Below are 17,251 nucleotides of genomic sequence, written 5' to 3'. Positions count from 1 at the left end.
TTGCTATTATTAATTATTAGGCAGTTTCCAATTCTTTAAACGTTAACAGTTTTAATGCTCAGTTAGGAAGTAAGCAGTTATTTTTTTTGTGTGATTTAGTCTTTTTTTTTTTTACTGATATTTTTCATTAAGTACAATTTTACAGTGCTGGCTGAAACCCGTTTGGGTTGTTTTGATAACACAGTTACTTCAAAGTTTTTGGGTCATACTTTGGATTTTACTGAACAAATATTGGATCAAAAAGTTTGAACCGGGGGCTGGATTAGAGTTGAGCCGAGTCATTCTTCACAGTCTGACGTTTTGAGGCAGAAATTGACCAGACTGGACCTGTTTTAGTGTAAAGGCAAGACTGAATTAAAAAAAATAAAAATTTAAAGGAAGTTTGACCTAATTGACTTTGATAACAACTTTAGTTTGCACTATTTATTGAGTTTAATCTCTTAAAATAGTATTAGCTGCTAGTTAGCTCATGCTAATTGCCGTTAGCACAAGCTAGCATCAACAGAAGTTCTAACTAAAATGTTTGATTTTGGTTAGTTTTAACTCAAATATTCAGGAATGTGGACCAGAACCAGACACCACTGGATTAGAGAAGTCCATTTTAGGATCGTAAATGTTTTTAAAACGATTATATTTTTATGTTGATCAGGCACACAAATTATCAAATACGTTTGTCCATATTTGTTTTGTTTCCATGTTAAATGTGCAATTATTGTGAAATCAAATGCAATTTATTGATCTAGTAAAAAAACCAAAAACATTAATGCCCACAAAAAACTATTTTAAAAATCGGACACCGGCTGACATTTTTAGTGCCAGAACCTGCAAATTCAAAAGTTTTATCTTTTCTCCCCCTCTTTACAATTTATAAGAAGTGAAAGCAGGAAAAAAATAAAGTATTTAACTTATTTCAAATGAGTCAAACTAATGCTTATTTTCCCATGTACAGTATCTTCAACATTTATTGTCTTTTTTTCATATCCAGATAATAAACACTGAAGGTAAACGTTACTCCTTCAAAAGTCAGTTGCCAAGGAAATATTAAAAGTATTTCTTTTTGACTGTTGTTTTCTTATATAAAATGTACATTTCACATTCACAGAGAAGTTAAGGATAGCACAAGTCACATATAAAGAAACCGAGTCTTAAATTTACTCTTTGCTACAGAAAAACTTCCCGTATTCAACCTTGTAGTCAGATAAATCCAACAAAAGTTCACAATGAAACGAAACAAAACAGCATTCTGACTGATGGTAATTAATAAAACTTAACATAAGCTTCCTGGACTCGACACTAAATCTAGTCGTCCCAGTAAATCATTCTGGACGTCTCTTTAAAAAAATAAAACATTAATGAATAACTAGAACCCGTGATGATGTGCAACAGTTGGGTCAAGACAAATAATCTATTGTTTCACATTCATATAAGAGAAAAAAGGCTCAAAACGACGACGGATCAACATTCACATAAAATAATCAGATGTAGCATGAACAAGTTTCAAGTACCGTCAATAACATCCTTTTCCCACGGTCATTTAAACTCGGAGGCAGGTTTACAGAATCTGAAGAGTAAATTTAAGGGTAAAAACATGCTTCAAAGTTAAATTTAATGGTCATAATAATTGTTAATGTGTTGGGGTGTAAAAAGATCGCCTGCTGCTTAATTGATAGTAGATCATTGTTTAAAATATAATAATAATTTAGATGTAACGGCACTCAAACACAACAAAGTGTAGCCGTTGCGTCGTCAACGTTCGCCCCATTAAAGAGCCTGGACTAATTTTATACTTTTAGAATTTTGTCACAAATTATAAAGTAGTAAAATATAAAATGTTGGTGTTTTACACTAATTATTGCTTTTGTTTATTTTTGAAATGGGGAAATTTCTTCCTGTCTTAATGCTATTTTGAGCTATGCTAAGCTAAATTAAGGGAAATGGCTACTTGTTCGTTTTTTTTCTTCTCCCATGAAAAAGTCAGCAGCATCTCTTATACATTTAAATTTTTTCCCCAAGGATATGAGGAATGGAAAATAAGAAGCTAGTGACATTCGGATATTATTTTGTTTCCTGTTGAAGTGAGGTTGTTTCTCCTCGTCTCAATATTAAGCTGCTTCGCTAAACTAGGCTACATGCTAGTTGTAATAGCACACAATCAAGTGTGGATGTTTTCAGGTTTAAGCTAATTTTATCACAAATCAGTCTGCGTTTTCAAATTTTCACAGATTATAAGGAATTCAAAATAAAAAGTGTTTTTCAGAGACATTAAATAATATTTTGTTTACTTTTGAAGTGAGACTGTTTCGAGACTACGTTAATAGGCTAAGCTAAGTGGCGCTAGTTTACTTTTTATCTCATACAGCTGGCATATTTAAAAAAAAAAAAAATTTCCTACAGATTTTAAGGAATAATAAGTTTGTTTTATTCAGAGACACTAATTAGTAGCTTGTACTTTAGGAGCAAGTCTGGTATTTGATGTGTCCAGTCAAAACTTTGCATTGCAAAGGGAAGCCATGCTAAGCTAATTGTAGCCTCCTCTAAAAACTTATTTTTCTTACTATGTCTGCCTGTTTTATAAAATTAAGAAACATTATGCTTTTGTTGTTTTGCCTAAAGTTGTGCAGTGCAATTGGAAAAAAAACAGCTAAATTTAAACAAATAAAAATATACATAAACAAATTGACATAAGTGCTGACAAAACATGCGTATATATATAAAAAAAAAAATTGGAGGGGGGGCTCCACCTGAGTAAATTTCAGTGATTACACTGTTTTTTATATTATATTTCTCATTTTGCCAGTTAAGTGTGATTAAAATTCACCTCCCTAAAATCCACTTTGAATGGACCTCCCATTCTTCTTAGAAATGTACAAAATAGTTTTTGTTTTTATGTTTTTTAAATTAATTTTTTACATTTGTCATTAGAAATTGCAAATTGTCGGAAGCATTCGTGTCTGAATTCAGCGCAAATAATGAGAAAAGACAAACCGTTTGAAACAGTGATTGCCTGGTTTTACAAATCATTACCAACTTATTTTATCATTTACTAATACTGTAAATGGTAAAAACCTAAAACACTTTCAGATCATTATTTTTTTTCTTTTACTTAAACATCTGGCATTTTAATATTACGACAAAACAAAACTGAGAAAAGTTAAACAAGTTCTAAAAATCCCAATTGTTACGGTTATTTTTGCTCTTTGGAATTCGTCTTTTGTAAAGTAAATGTTTTGGCCACATTTTTTCTAGTGCAAACTCTTCAGCATCTTCAGGCTGACCGACTATAAACTTCTGGGTTTTTGTCAAAACCCCATGAATTAAATTAAATAGATAAAACATGCATTTATTTGTCTATTAGAGCCGGTGTTTCCCCTACCATTATACATGCAGGGCGCCCCACCCTGCCTACCAAACCTCCCCCCTCCCCCCCTGAAACTGTCGGTATAAACAGCGCACAACACAGACATGTCTCCCCTCACCCCACCCCCCTCAACAAAAATCACAGAAGAGATGAGCGCCCTGTCAAGGCAAGTAATCTAGGGGAAACAGCTGTTCTCTTTTAATTTCCATCCTGAACGCCATTCTTATTTCAAACGCTTGTAACTCTGACAGACATGAAATAACCCTATAGGTATAATGGGTGGGTTTTGCACATTTACGAATAACATCATCACAAATTCTTTGATACATGACGTAAATCTAGTCCATAGAAAATAAAAATCAGCTCAAACCGTTGCATCGTTGCTCATCTCATTTTCTGTAATTTACTGCATGTCCCGACAAAAACTAACTACATCCACCAACCGAGGCCGCAGCATCCGAACGCATCTGAAGCTTTAAGCATGCAGAGCAAGAGAAAGAAAGCTTTCAGATTTTTTATTTTTGTTTGTTTGTCGTCATTGAACTCGATTGTGATTCAGGAGTTTCAGTTGTTTAATCCTACTCGCTGCAGGGAACGTTTCTGCCAATCGTGGCGACTAAAGTGCAACTAAACTGAGGTACGAGTCAAACGGCTCGTACCGTATCGGTAAACTTTCTTCATGCTGTTCAGATGTCAAACTTTGTAATTGGATCGATCTTCCAATCGCTGGTCCATGACATTTTCTCCCAATTCTTTGACGTCCATCTCTTCATTTGTTCCTCAAACCGGAAGCAGTTCACCATGGACTGAACCTTCAAAGCCACACTGTGGCAAAACGGAGAAGAAGACAAAAAGCAGCTGACCTGTCAGCTTTGGTCCATGTTCACAAGGAGGAGGTATTTCTCTTTAAATCGAATCAGGATAAATACACCGAAGAGAAGGAGTATAGGGCTACGAACAAAGTGAAAAGAAGAAAGACGGACAAGAACGTTTCTTCACTTTAAAGAATATTCCCTTGTTTAAGCTTTTGTATCTCTGTAGAAGTTCAGGAGCAATAAAAACTTTGTATAGACCAGTTTTTCTTCTCGGCATTGATTTTTTTTAAATACAAAATGTTGTTTTAAAGACCTTACCTGAACTAATACAGAGAATTAAAGCACCAGCAGAATCTAGGGATTCTCCCGTGTCTAAGAAAGGGATTGTAAAAAAAGGATGGCGAGTATGTTCCTATGAATCCACAGGCTCTTCCGTTCTTTGCGCCAGGCTCGTCAGGGCACCCGGTTGCCGTACATCAAAGGTATGATGAAGACCGAGATGTCATCTCCAGAGCCGAGGCGCTCATTGGTGATCCTCCAGCCTCTGTCTCTCAGCACGCCACGTGCCCGCATCACCAGGTCCTGTGCAGCCATGGTGTACCTGGGGAATGCAAGAAACAAGAAACTGGCTCATTTTTAAGGTTTTCCACCAAAATACAGGAGATGAGCTTTAAATTATGAAGGTCTGACACGAGTCACAGTTCTCACCTGTGCAAGTCATCGGGGTCACAGTTGGACAGAAAGGTGGTGACGGCTTCGGCAACTTCCTCGTTGGTGAGGACATCCCAGAGTCCGTCGGTTCCCATCACCAGAACATCATCTGCCCCGTGTTCATACTGCATCAGATTATACACCTTCACCTGCCGGATAAAACATCACACTCACCGAGTTAACTGAAAATTATCAGCCGCTGCTGCTTTTCAGCAACTTTATTGCCCCAAAAGGCGAGAAGTCATGTAACTCCCCATATTTAGGTGTGTTTGTCTTCCTGTCTGTTAGTAGGCCTGTCGCAACAAACAATAAATCAATTAATCGCACGATAAATGAAAATTATCAACCTCATTTTCATTTATCGGCTTTATCGTTTCTTTGTGTTTTTCTCTTTCTACTGAAGACACTGGATGACAAAAGTTTCAACTCTGGTGCTCTTCACTGACCCCTCCCTTTCTCTCTTCCCTTTAAAATACATTTTAACGATCCAAAATCGCCTTTTTGGATCGTTAAAAGTAGCTAAGATGAGAAGATAAGCTAACAGGCTGAGCTCGGAAAAAATACTCAGTCTTGTCGAAGCTCCAAAATTCATGGTTGAAACTCGTGCCTTCATGTAAAAAGTTGTTCTTCTCTGCAAAAAAAAGCTGAGAACTTGTTTGTTTATTAAAAGCTTTGTGTGACAAATGCGTCGCCATTTTGAGAACTGAAAAACAGGAACGAGAGACAGCCCATGTAACATCAACGGGACTCCCTCCCATTTTTCTTAAAGAGACACGCTGCTCCCTCCCTCACTATCCATCCTTCAGTTCAAACAGTCTTGTACTACCATCCAGTGGTCAAAAAAGGTACTACGTACAAAAATTAACCAACATTTCTTTTGAAATTTGACAATTACTAAATATTGTCAAATTTCAAACAATATTATCATTTATCGCAATAATTTCTGAGACGATTAATCGCCCAGCAAAATTTATCGTGACAGGCCTATCGTTAGCAAAATATATTAATAGAATTAATCAATGGATGCGCAACTGATTAACTTTTAGTCAATATGACCTTAGAAAACACTAAAAGTGCTATAACAGTCAGTTTTACAGAAAGTAGAATAAAATTTGGCATAGTAGTTGAGAGTATTGCACTGTAGTACTAATGTACTATAATTGTAGTAGTGCATATCCATTGCACTTATGTAGAGCACAAGTAATGCTAGTTTTTAATTTTAGGTAAAGCATTTGGCTCATTTGTTTCTATATTTACTTTGTCGGTTTAAAATGTTTAATGTAGAAAACAGCTCTGGTTACAAATGGCAACAAAGTCCAGCAGCTGCAATAAAAAAAAAAACTTGGGTCAAATCAAGTGTCCAACAATTACACAAAGAAACCTGTGGATGCTTTATCTAAAGCCCCTCACAGAGCTCGGTTTATGATATTTTACTTTGACTTCAAAACGCTGTTCCAGAGAGCGCCCTGAGAAAACAGACGAGACGCTTTGATGAGAGTTGCGAGTAGAAGAAAGCGAAAGAGGGAAAAAGTCTTCATGTGAACCTGCGGTGAACCCCGGTAATAATGAATTAAAGATTAAGCGGAGAGCGCTGGGAGGAAAACTGGAAGAAATCCACAAGGCAAACAGCATCAGGAGATGAAAGTGCTTTGAATCCAGTGCCAGACGGAGACGGGTGAACTCGAGTTCTCCAGCAGCACAGACACGGTGATGAACAAATGACTGGGGTAGAAACGGGGTAAATAATGCGCCGTGCATTTTACATATTTGCTTATTTGCATATTTACATTTGCTGAAAAATACATTTTATACGGCAACACTCTGATATACATCTAACTTCACAGAAACGGTCAAAAGAATTCCATTTCATTTGAGATATGAGATATAAATATGTGCTCACTATTACCTCGGGGCAGCAGGAAAGGAATGGCTTAATATAAATGTTGGAGTCATGAACTTTGAGGTCGTGGTCACCGAGCCCACGGGTCACACCGATTGTTGCCAGAACCCGCGCCTATGGAACAAAAAGCATGCGAACATTATCAGGAATTTTATACTCACTTCGTCATTACGCCAAGTCTGCAAATCACGGAGAAATGACAAAAACGTACAAACTTAACAGTTGACGAGCAGTTAGAAAATCATTTTAGTTGATACCTGAACTCTTTTTACTCCCTTTTCAGTTGCAAAATTACAGTTAAAATGTAACAAAAACAAACAATAAATAAAAAAACAACATTAGTGTTAAAGGGTTTAAAGATTAAAAAGGGAACTATTAGTGAAATGAAGATGTATAAATATGACGGCATGCATTTTTATGTTGGACTGACCAATGGAAACATTGAGCAATGAAAGCAGTGAGATCTGACAAGAGTTCAAATCTGTTTGTTTTTTTGGTAGAAGAAAAGAAGTAATGGTTTGGCATGAATCACTGAATTTACAATCTGAATAGTCTAATCCCTGACTTGGGCGCCGTTTAATAGTCTTGCTACTCTCTTCTAAATTCAGACATCTTTAACGTTTAAATCTAGGTTCAAAATTAACCTGATTTGAGTTTAAATGTCTATGAACTTTTTAGATGTCCAAACCAAAAAATAGGCTCAGTGTGCTAAAGTAGGGTCTATTATTTGGTACAAAACCATTAGATGCAAGTTTAAATAAAGTCTATGACCAACTGATGTAACTAAACCTTGGACAGTAGTCTCTCGCTACTTCACGGTTCAACTTCTGGGGACTCGCTCTATCACGGTTTGTGGACGTACAGCCCATAATGTTGTACACAAAAAAATGTACAGGACACGTGATTGTCAACTTTGTTGTTACTCATGTGATTGGGACAGTAGTGTACAGTAAAAAGTTCACGAAAAAAAATAACTCAGACAGGCGCAGCCATTTTATAGTTTTCTCTCAGTAAACCTCCACTGTATTCCTGCTCACGACGACTACATTTCCCAGAAGGCAACAGGGCCCTGCTCAGAAGCCCCGTTTCCTTCTGTTGGGAAAAAAAAACAGGTAAATTTTTAATCTAATCGGTGCCCCCGAGCAGAACCAGACCTCTAGACCCATCAGTGAATCTTGAGAGCCGGCCCACGTGGACCTCCGAGCAAACACGCGTGGCTGAAGGTCCGACGCTCCATCTGAAGCTTAACGGGACTTTTTTCATCTTTCAACTGACCAACAACGAGCCATCAGTGGGCTCAACTGTACGTTTTTCATCTGTTTCAACCGGCCGACGACGACGACCTCCGAGCAGGGACACGCTGGTAAATAACATTTAGTAGCTACGTGTAAGTATGTTGTTAAAATTAGTAGATTTAAAAGTTGAGAACATTTATTGTGGGCTTTGGTGCTGCAGGTTAGGTCTGCAGAAACGGAACGGAGTCGGACCGGAAACGAACCGAGCCGCTGCCGTTCTGCAGAGCCCGGTAAGTTAAATTTAGTAGCTACATGTACTGTATGCATGTTGTTAAAATGACGTAGGTGTATGAGTTTAGAACATTGCAAGAATGTGGGAAGGGTTTATAAAGCCTTAATATATATATTTAAATACTAAAATAAATATAACGTTGCTACTTCGCAGAATTTCACTTACTGCGGGCAGGTTCGGAACCGAACCCCTGCAATAAACGAGGGACTACTGTATTTAAAAAAATATTCTGACCTTTACTGAAATGACAAATCTGGTTGAAGCACTATTCTTTTTATACTGGATGTCTTTTACCAGAGGCAAAACAAATCCCTTTATGTTTCTAAATTTCTCTCTTCACTGATAATTACTAAAGACAAATTAATTTCACTTTACTGTTAACACATACAAGTTGTATGAGATGAGTTTTGCCCCACAAACGCACCTTTTTCCCTTCACCGTATATAAGAGGAAACTTCAGATCTTCATCTTCGATAGTCTTGTATGCCCTAAGTGTTAAAAAAGTGGAACAAAACAGTGAGCTTTTGTTTTTCTCCTAACCCTTTATAACCTCAAGTTTTTATATAAAATTCAAATGTAAGACATGCTAACGCTAACACAACTAGCTGATAAACATAACGAAGCTGCTAATGCTAAAATACAATTTACTATGTCTTTTAAACAAAGGAGCAACAATCCTTTTCTAAAATAATCCACCCTAAAAAAAATTTAACTGGACACACGATATTAAGACGTTAGAAGGAAAAAAACAAGACGACTAAATTAAAATCAATGTTCGTAACTAGCAACTAAACATAGGAGAGCCGCGCTAAGTGACTTTAGCAAACAAACATGGCTATAACTGCACATTTTATGGACACTGAGCTGAAATCTAGTGTGGTAGTTGCTGAGAGTCGTCCCCATCATATTCAAGCATATTCAAGCTTCTCTCACCATCCACTCATGGTGAAGTCTCTGTAGAGCATCTTCTTGCCCACCTCCTTCCTTTGAACCCTGCGGGGGAATTCCAGGTGCGTGAACTCGTTCCCCAACAGGTGAGGCTGCATGTACCCCTGGATGACAGACAAAGATTAACACTAAAGAGCCCGCTGCTTTGGGTTTGTCGTATTATTGCTGTTCTTTGAAGACCAACCCAAGATATTTCATATGATTTGAAACACAAATTTGTTGATAAAATATGTGATCATATCTGGTGACGACGGCATGATTGTTTGAATCAAAGCATTCAGAGCCGTTTTACCAGGAACTGGAGTCGCTGTCGCTCCGACTCGGGGGTGAACTCTGCCGACATGGGTATGATCTCGTTGCTTCTGATGATGATGGCCCTGCAGACACACACAATGTGAAGTTAAACGTTAACGTAAAATGAAAACGCACAACTCTCCTCGTCTCTGGCCCTCAGGTTTACCTGCTGTCTCCTGCATTCCCAACATACAGCTTCCCCAGCAGGTAAACCACAGTGAGAGACGTGCATCCTCCAGTGATGTTATAAACTTGCTTCTCCCTCTCGATCTGGGCATCCTGAGAAAAGAGGAGACTGTTAACATAAAATTTCATCCAGGTTTAAAGCTCACACTGAGAGGCAGGAGATCAGATAAAGTCTGAAACTTTAGTTACCCGATAACTTTTAAGAAGCAACTGCAACGAAGGAGAAGAGGAGTAAAATTTAAAACGGGAAGAGAGCGGGCAACTGGACTTCTCTTCATGATTTTTGAATGTGATCTTATAAAACACAAATCTGAGAGACAAGGATTGCCCTGTCCTGGATGAATCTACACCAGCATAATGGGAGAAAATGTGAGCATCTTTTTAAACCATTTATTGGTTTTTACCTAAACCTCAGCTGAAAACTAAAAAAATGATTCCACAATGCGCATCAGCTGCTTTCTGTTTCTGGCATTACGCAGCAGGTCGATCAAAGGAACCCTGCAGACACAAGTTCCTTGAGGAGGAAGTTTCTCCCTGCAGCCTTCAAATGGCAGACATTTTTCCTGATAACTGCTTTAAATTATGCATAGATGATCTTTAATAATAGAGGACGATAAAAAAAATCTGTCTAAGCTGAGCTTGAACTGTGCTCTACTGCCATCTAGTGGCAATATCTCAAAAACATGAAAAATCTCTTCACAAAATAAATTTAAATACCAGCACTATTATGGTGTGGGGAAGACACTTTTGATTTGGTATCAGCTAAAAAGTTTGGAATGCATTTTAAAGTAATTTGACCTGATATCTATCATTAAAAACTCTCTTGGAGAGCTTTACCAAAAAAAAGAAGAAGAGCTAAAGAGAGAGCATTTTTCTGTAACAGTGACTTTGACATTTTCGGGACTCTGCTGTACTTTGATAAAGAATGAACTGAAAAAAAAAGAATGGAAGCGAAAATAAGCAAAACAATAGCAATAAGCTAAAAGCTAAATGAACAAAACCATAGCTAAAAGCTAAATTAAGCAAAACAGCAGCTTCATTAATAAAACAGATATGAAAAGCTACACTGAACAAAACCATGGCTAAAAATTAAATGTAGCAAAATTGTAGCTACATTTTACAAAACCACAGCTAAAAGATAAGTTTGTAAAAAAAAAAAATCCATGCTAAAGTCAGCAAAACTGTAACTAAAATTTAAAATGAGCCAAACAGTAGCTAAAAGTTAAAATTAGCAAAGTTGTTGCTAAAAGCTTAAATGAACAAAACGGTTGCCAAAAGTGAAATAGTGGCTAAAATTAACAAAAGCTAAAAAATTTTAAAGAACTGTAGCCAAAAGTTAAATGTATTAAAATTATAGCTGGAAGCTAAATGTTACAAAACTATAGCTAAAAGCAACAATTAGAAAACTACAATTAGCAAAACAGTAGCTAAAAGCTAAAATTATCAAAATGGTACCTAAAAGCAACTAAAGAGTAGCATGTGAAGACGAAAACAGATGTGAATGCCAACTCAGAACCCACTTAATGAAAAATAAGCTGAAGCCACATCTCATTTTCAGAGAAGAACATCTGCTTGCTGCAGCTCCAGATGTCACAAACAGAATTCATCTAAAGTTTTTTTAATCTAATTTTCAGACTTGAGTTCTTGTCGCCTGCCGCTCACCATCTCTTTGAAAGCGTTCTCTATCGCTCCGATCACCAGGCTCTCATGTTGGATCTTCTTCTCAGTGTAGAAGCGTGGCGGTGGCGGCGTGTTGGACGGGGAGCTCGGGGCCCCCGAGGCCCCACGTAGCGAAGCTGCTCGGGTCAGGGCCCGGTGAGGTCCTGGGGCATTCCCCTGCAGATAAGGGCTGTTATCGGGCTCCTCCCCCATCACGGTGGGGGGTAGGGAGTGGAGGTTGCGCAGGATCTCGATGACGGTCTGAAGCTGGCAGGCGATGTGGTGCTGAAGCAGCCGGGAGGCGACGACTGCGGCTCCAGAGCCGGCATGACCATCGAACAGAGCCCAGTAGTGGAAAACGAGCCCTTCACTGTCCTGAAATAGAAAGATCACATTTACTTAGTCATTACAATCAGTTGTGTTTATCAGTGAGTTTCACCTAAAAATACAGTTGAACACGTCAAACTTAAAACCATTTGTTTCAAAGCGTGGTCCTTGAAAGTCTTTATTTCGAAGGACTACTGAGACGTATCCGTTTGCCTTCCTTTACACCATAAAACATTCTGTAACAGCTTTTATGTGAGAATAGGGGTAGTGCTAAAAAGTGAGAGGAAAAGGGACAAAAATGGGATTTGTCCTTCATAATATACATTTTGGTTGAACAGGGGTGAATCTTTAAGCACAACACCGGCAGAACACAAAGAAAAATTTTGCAAAATGTGTAGATCTGTTGCGAATGATTTTCAGCTTCTACCACACCAAGTTTTAGCTCAATGTTTGTTAAAATAACTATTTAAAACAACAACTTAGCGTCTTGATAAATTGCTATCGGCATTTAGGCACGCACACAAAACTCGACTAGGAAAACGAAACCATCTCCCACATACAGAACAGTCCAACCTTTAACTGGAAAATAAATTACCCCCAACTATGATTAATGACTTTTAAATCTTAGCAGGTTTTTCCCACTTGTGAGTGAATCCTGAATCCTCGTTGACAGGTACTGAAGTGATGGAAGTAAAAATTGAGCAAAATGCAAGTCTCACAAGAAAAGAAATGAGCTCCACATCTGGGAAAGATCTTTAGAAATCATCCAGGGGTTTTATTATAACGTACCGTTTGGAGAACAATCTGACTTGGAAAAAGACATTTTAATTTGCGACTGAGTAATCAGAGAGGAGATACCCAGGAGAAAGCATCGTGACTCATGCTTTCCAGGGCTGCGTGGGAAGCGACGCGGTCGAATTTTACTTCACTCTCTCAAGTGAAAAGCTGTCATGTCCGCTTACCCAACTTCAACACATTTCTCAAATGGATTTTTTTATTTATAGGTCGGAAGCATTATTTTTGGGCTTTGAAGCAGAGAGTAACAGTTCAGTTTGTTTTAGATGCATGACAACTTAACAACTGATATCACAAAAGTTAGGCATTGGTTTCTTGACATTAGTTTCATGAAAAGCCGACGAATATTTGCCACATTTGGAAAACAGTGTAGCTAACAGCTCGACGCAGCTACTATATGTTAGTCTCACAGTTTCCTTGACTGAAGGCCATTTTGTTGACACGTCCAACAAACACCAATGGAAGATGTTGGTGTCATGTCTGAGTTATCCACCTGGAGCTTTTCTGTAAAATGTGGCTAAAACAAATTAACCAACAATAAATGTGTTGTTTACACCTGCAGCAAACAGGAAGACATGTTCACAAAGCATTATGGGTAAGGCTTCAGGTGTCAATATATAGTTGTATCAGTTTAAGCTAAATAGATGAGGTGTTTCACACATTTTGCAAAGACCATTTGCTACAAATTTAATGTCCTTAATGTAAAACCGCTAAACACCATCCATTCATCCACCCACGTTTTTGTGGTCGAATTGTGGAGGTCACATGCCCAAGACAAAAAAAAATCCAGACGTCCATTTCCTGGGTGATCCTACATCCTGTCCAGAGAGGACATGTCATCTGCCTCCAGCAAGTTTTAGGTCTTCCTCAGCATCTCATTAGTGAGACATGCCCGGAAAACCTACAGGCATTTAGGAGACGACCTAATTAGATGTCTGAACCACCTCAGCTGGATGCAGAGGAGCAGGGGCATTAACATAAGACAGAACTTTATTGATCCCACAGGAAACGCCCCAAGCTTACACCAAATGATTAATCTCACTCTATCCTGGCTGCCCTACCAAGGAACCTCATTTCAGCTGCTTGTATCCAAGATCTCGATTTTGTTGTCATGATATATATCTCATTTGGAACACTGACAGACCAGTAAATAAAGATCTTTGCCTATTGGCCGAGCTCCTTCTATAGACAGACTCCTTTCTCCAGTTGAGGACCATGGCCTCAAACTTAGAAGAGCTGACTCTCATCCCAGCCACTTCACACTGAGCTGCAAATCACCACAACACATGTGGATGATCACGACTTGAAGAGGACAACAAAATCACATCAGCAAAATGCTGAGATGTGACAAAGGTTCTCAAACCAGACACCCACCTCTCCATGACTGTGCCTTGAGTTTATGACGTCCATGAACGCCACACACAGGATCGAAAACAAGGGGCAGCCCAGGCAACTAGCGTTACTTTGCCTAGAATGTGAACACAGCTCTTGCTTTTGAAACACAGCAGTGAAGAATACCTATGGGACAGATCTGGTTGGCAGGCCGTAGACTGAGGAAGTCCTCTGGATGGGGGACGAAACGTTTCTCACTTAAACTGGTTCGGATGACACGATTTAACCTTTTTTGTTGTTATCCCCCTGGATGATACTCTTGCTTTTGTCATACAAGGACCGGATAGCCTTTAAAAGGAACAGGAGTAGCAGTCCAGCCTTCATCCTGGTTGTGTCCTTGTAAAGTTTCTAAAAAGGCCGTGGAGTCTGACTGCCCAGTGTAGATGTTTTATGGATCTGGAGAAAGCGTACAAGCATGTTTTCTAGTCCACTGAAGGTAAATAAATGTTTGTGTTCTTACCTCTCCCAATCTGTTGTGCTCCAGCCGAACCCCCAGGCCTTCTCCATTGGGTAAGGAGTTGCGTCTCTTGGCCGTGGGGGTCTTGCTGGGCGTGGAGGGCGGGCAGTAGCTCATGGGTCTCCTTCTAGCCACAACCACTTCACAGCAGGCCTGGTCCTCATTCAGTGCACTTTTACCAGCATTGATCACCCTGTAAGAAGAACACACGGTCAGGAATTTCAGCACTGCCTGTTTTGACCGGTTCCAGCCCAGACGGCTAACCAGAAAGTTCCAGGATGTAGTCAGAGCCACAACATCTACATTTACCATCTAGTAACTTTTGAAGTCCACTTTCAGTAGTGACAAAGAGGCGGCAGAGGATGGAGGCACAAAGTGATAAAAAGCTGACGGTGTAATGATTGGGTTGTTGTCATTCAAGCATCCAACAAATATGGAGTCATTTTAAGTGGTTTAGCTTTTTAAATCCATTTTTTTCTTTGTAGTTATTCAACGTCACAATAGAAATGTGTACAATGTGTTTTGCTACCAATGTGGTTAATAATAAAATGCTATCAAACAAGAACTGTGTTAGAGGCCATACAATGAGTAGGCTCAGAGTTACTACATTTGATATACATTTGTCTCGTCATGTTTCTCAAATTTAAAATTTAACCTGGATCTTTACTAGCTTAACTAAACGTGCTAAAGCTAACCACTCACAAAGGTTATTACAGTTGTTGGATAACAGCTAAAAAAAGCTGGTGTGTTTGGGTTAATAAGGGGTGAAAAAAACGAGTAGTTTGTCTGACGGACGTATCTGGAGGCTGTTGTCGACTGCGATTGTGTGAAAGACATCGACAGCTTTATTTATAGACACAAGCTGTGGGCTGTTGTCTGCTCGGCACCATTTGGTGCTCACTTTTAGATTCTGTCAACGTCAGATACAGGAAGTGATAGATAAAAACGGGGTCATAGAAATCTTAGAGACAAGATGCGGTTTGCATGTTCCATTTTTATACTTCTCTTAACATCTTTGTTTTTAAGTTTGTGTTAAGAATGTTCTTTTAATGGCAAAAACACACTTTAGAATTGGTTTTTTTATGTATATGTTACAATAGAGTAAAAAAAGTCATGTTCGTGGCTTGACTTTACCACAGTGACTCAGCTTCGCTCTCAAAACAGCAAAATAATTTTAAAAAATCCCCCCGAGCTATGATGCTAATTGAAAACGAGCTTTTATTTTTTTTCTACAGCTCTTTGCTTGAGTGTGTTTGTGGTGGTAGGAAGCAGCATACATAATGTTCAGTAAATACAGGGGGGAAAAGTCAATTTGCGAAATTGAACCCTGCATGTAAAACAATTATTGCAAAACAATCATCCCCTGTGTGCAATGCACATAATTCAATAATCCTAATGAACTGCACAAAAGGCTGCAGCTGGTGTTTTTGTTTGCATCTGATTGGAAGTACTCCTCCAACTCGGTCGTCCTCGTTTCACCGTTTGCGGGAAAGATGACTTCCTTTCCCTGCCAGTCAAATCTGCGTTTCATTTACAGCAACTAGCTTTCCGCTCATTAAGATTAAAATGTCGTGTTCCCCTTTTATTGTCAGGAACCTAAAGATATGCCTGTGATTTCACTTTAATTCACCGTACAGAGCTGCAGATGGCTACCATTAGTATTTGGTTTTATTTTATGCACATTAGCTTGTGGATTTTGTAGCCAACTTTAATATTAATGTTTGATTCATATACTATTGAACACCCACATTTTGTCAGATTTTTCAAAGCTTAGTTGCTTGACAGTTATGGGCTGAAAACAAACAAAAAAATGAGCTAGAAAATTTTGCATTTCTTCCAAAAGTTTTGCAGAAATGTGTAGAAGACGTTCAAACTGAATTGGTAAAATTAAAACCAGCAAAACAAAATCTAAAATTTAGCAAAATAGAAGCCAAAAGCTAACAAAAAACAGTAGCTAAAGCTAAAACGAGCAAAGCCTTTATTAAAAGTTAAAATTATTAAAACTATAGCTATAAGTTGCATTTAGCTGAATAATAGCTAAAAGCTAAAATTAACAAAATGACAGCTAAAAGTGGCAGAATGTTATTTAAAAAGGTAAAGGTAAATAAAAAAAAAGAGAACAAGTATGTTAAAACATTAAGAAAGACTTTACCGGTAAATATTTTAGAAAAGTAATAAAAACTTCATATACTAAAACTCCTGAATGAGCCGACTCCTTTGTGAATATCTAAATTAGCACAAACTATGCAAACATAATTGGAGGGCAAATAAAATAAATTGGATCACACAGAAGCTACAAACAGAAGAACCGTTTTATAAATCCACCATCCTCTCCTAATTTTAAAATTTGGCGTTACTGCACCTCAGAAAAGTTCCTATCTGTCAATCTCTGCTCGGTATCTCTAATCACCATGAAAGACAGGTGATAGTAAGAACTACCACAAAAAATAACTATAATTCAGTCAGTTACAGATATTTATCTATGATTTGGTATGATTGAAGTAGAGACTCGGCCCTAACGCACTCTGAGCACTAACGGATCACAAGTCGTGCTTGACTTTTATGGGACCATGCATCCCTTTAAGAAAAGCTATTTTAATACTTTTTTTAGTGTTGCAGTTTAACTTTTAACACTATGCTGATTTTTTTTTTTTCATAATTCCTTAAATATTTTGCAAGCTATTATTATTCATCTTTATCAACTTTTAGTTTTCACAGTTAATTGTAAAGTCAAGAACCTCCCAACCTGAAATTGTTTTACAGTTACAGCATTATTAACTGTGAAATTTGATTTAGAGACTTTTGATTCAAAGCAACAACAACAACAACAACAACAACAACAACAACAACAACAACAACAACAACAACAACAACAACAACAA

At 38.1% G+C, this 17,251-nt stretch overlaps 1 protein-coding gene across 1 annotated transcript in view; it reads right to left on the bottom strand.

The window, feature by feature from the left end:
• Positions 1 to 4,447: 4,447 nt before the first annotated feature.
• ppm1h (protein phosphatase, Mg2+/Mn2+ dependent, 1H) overlaps positions 4,448 to 17,251 on the bottom strand; it is a 17,157-nt gene continuing 4,353 nt past the window's right edge. Inside the window, exons 2-10 of the mRNA XM_037695993.1 lie at positions 14,373 to 14,562; positions 11,402 to 11,773; positions 9,720 to 9,832; positions 9,552 to 9,636; positions 9,245 to 9,363; positions 8,736 to 8,799; positions 6,791 to 6,898; positions 4,882 to 5,033; positions 4,448 to 4,774 (exon numbers count right to left, since the gene is read on the bottom strand). Coding sequence (XP_037551921.1) covers positions 4,627 to 4,774; positions 4,882 to 5,033; positions 6,791 to 6,898; positions 8,736 to 8,799; positions 9,245 to 9,363; positions 9,552 to 9,636; positions 9,720 to 9,832; positions 11,402 to 11,773; positions 14,373 to 14,562 — 1,351 coding nt within the window. The 3' untranslated portion in view covers positions 4,448 to 4,626. The remainder of the gene's footprint in view (positions 4,775 to 4,881; positions 5,034 to 6,790; positions 6,899 to 8,735; positions 8,800 to 9,244; positions 9,364 to 9,551; positions 9,637 to 9,719; positions 9,833 to 11,401; positions 11,774 to 14,372; positions 14,563 to 17,251) is intronic.

The sequence above is a fragment of the Nematolebias whitei genome, chromosome 22 (assembly GCF_014905685.2).
Source record: "Nematolebias whitei isolate Nwh7 chromosome 22, NemWhi1, whole genome shotgun sequence".
In the NCBI taxonomy this organism is placed as follows: Eukaryota; Metazoa; Chordata; class Actinopteri; order Cyprinodontiformes; family Rivulidae; genus Nematolebias; species Nematolebias whitei.
This window is presented reverse-complemented; position numbering and strand designations above follow the sequence as displayed.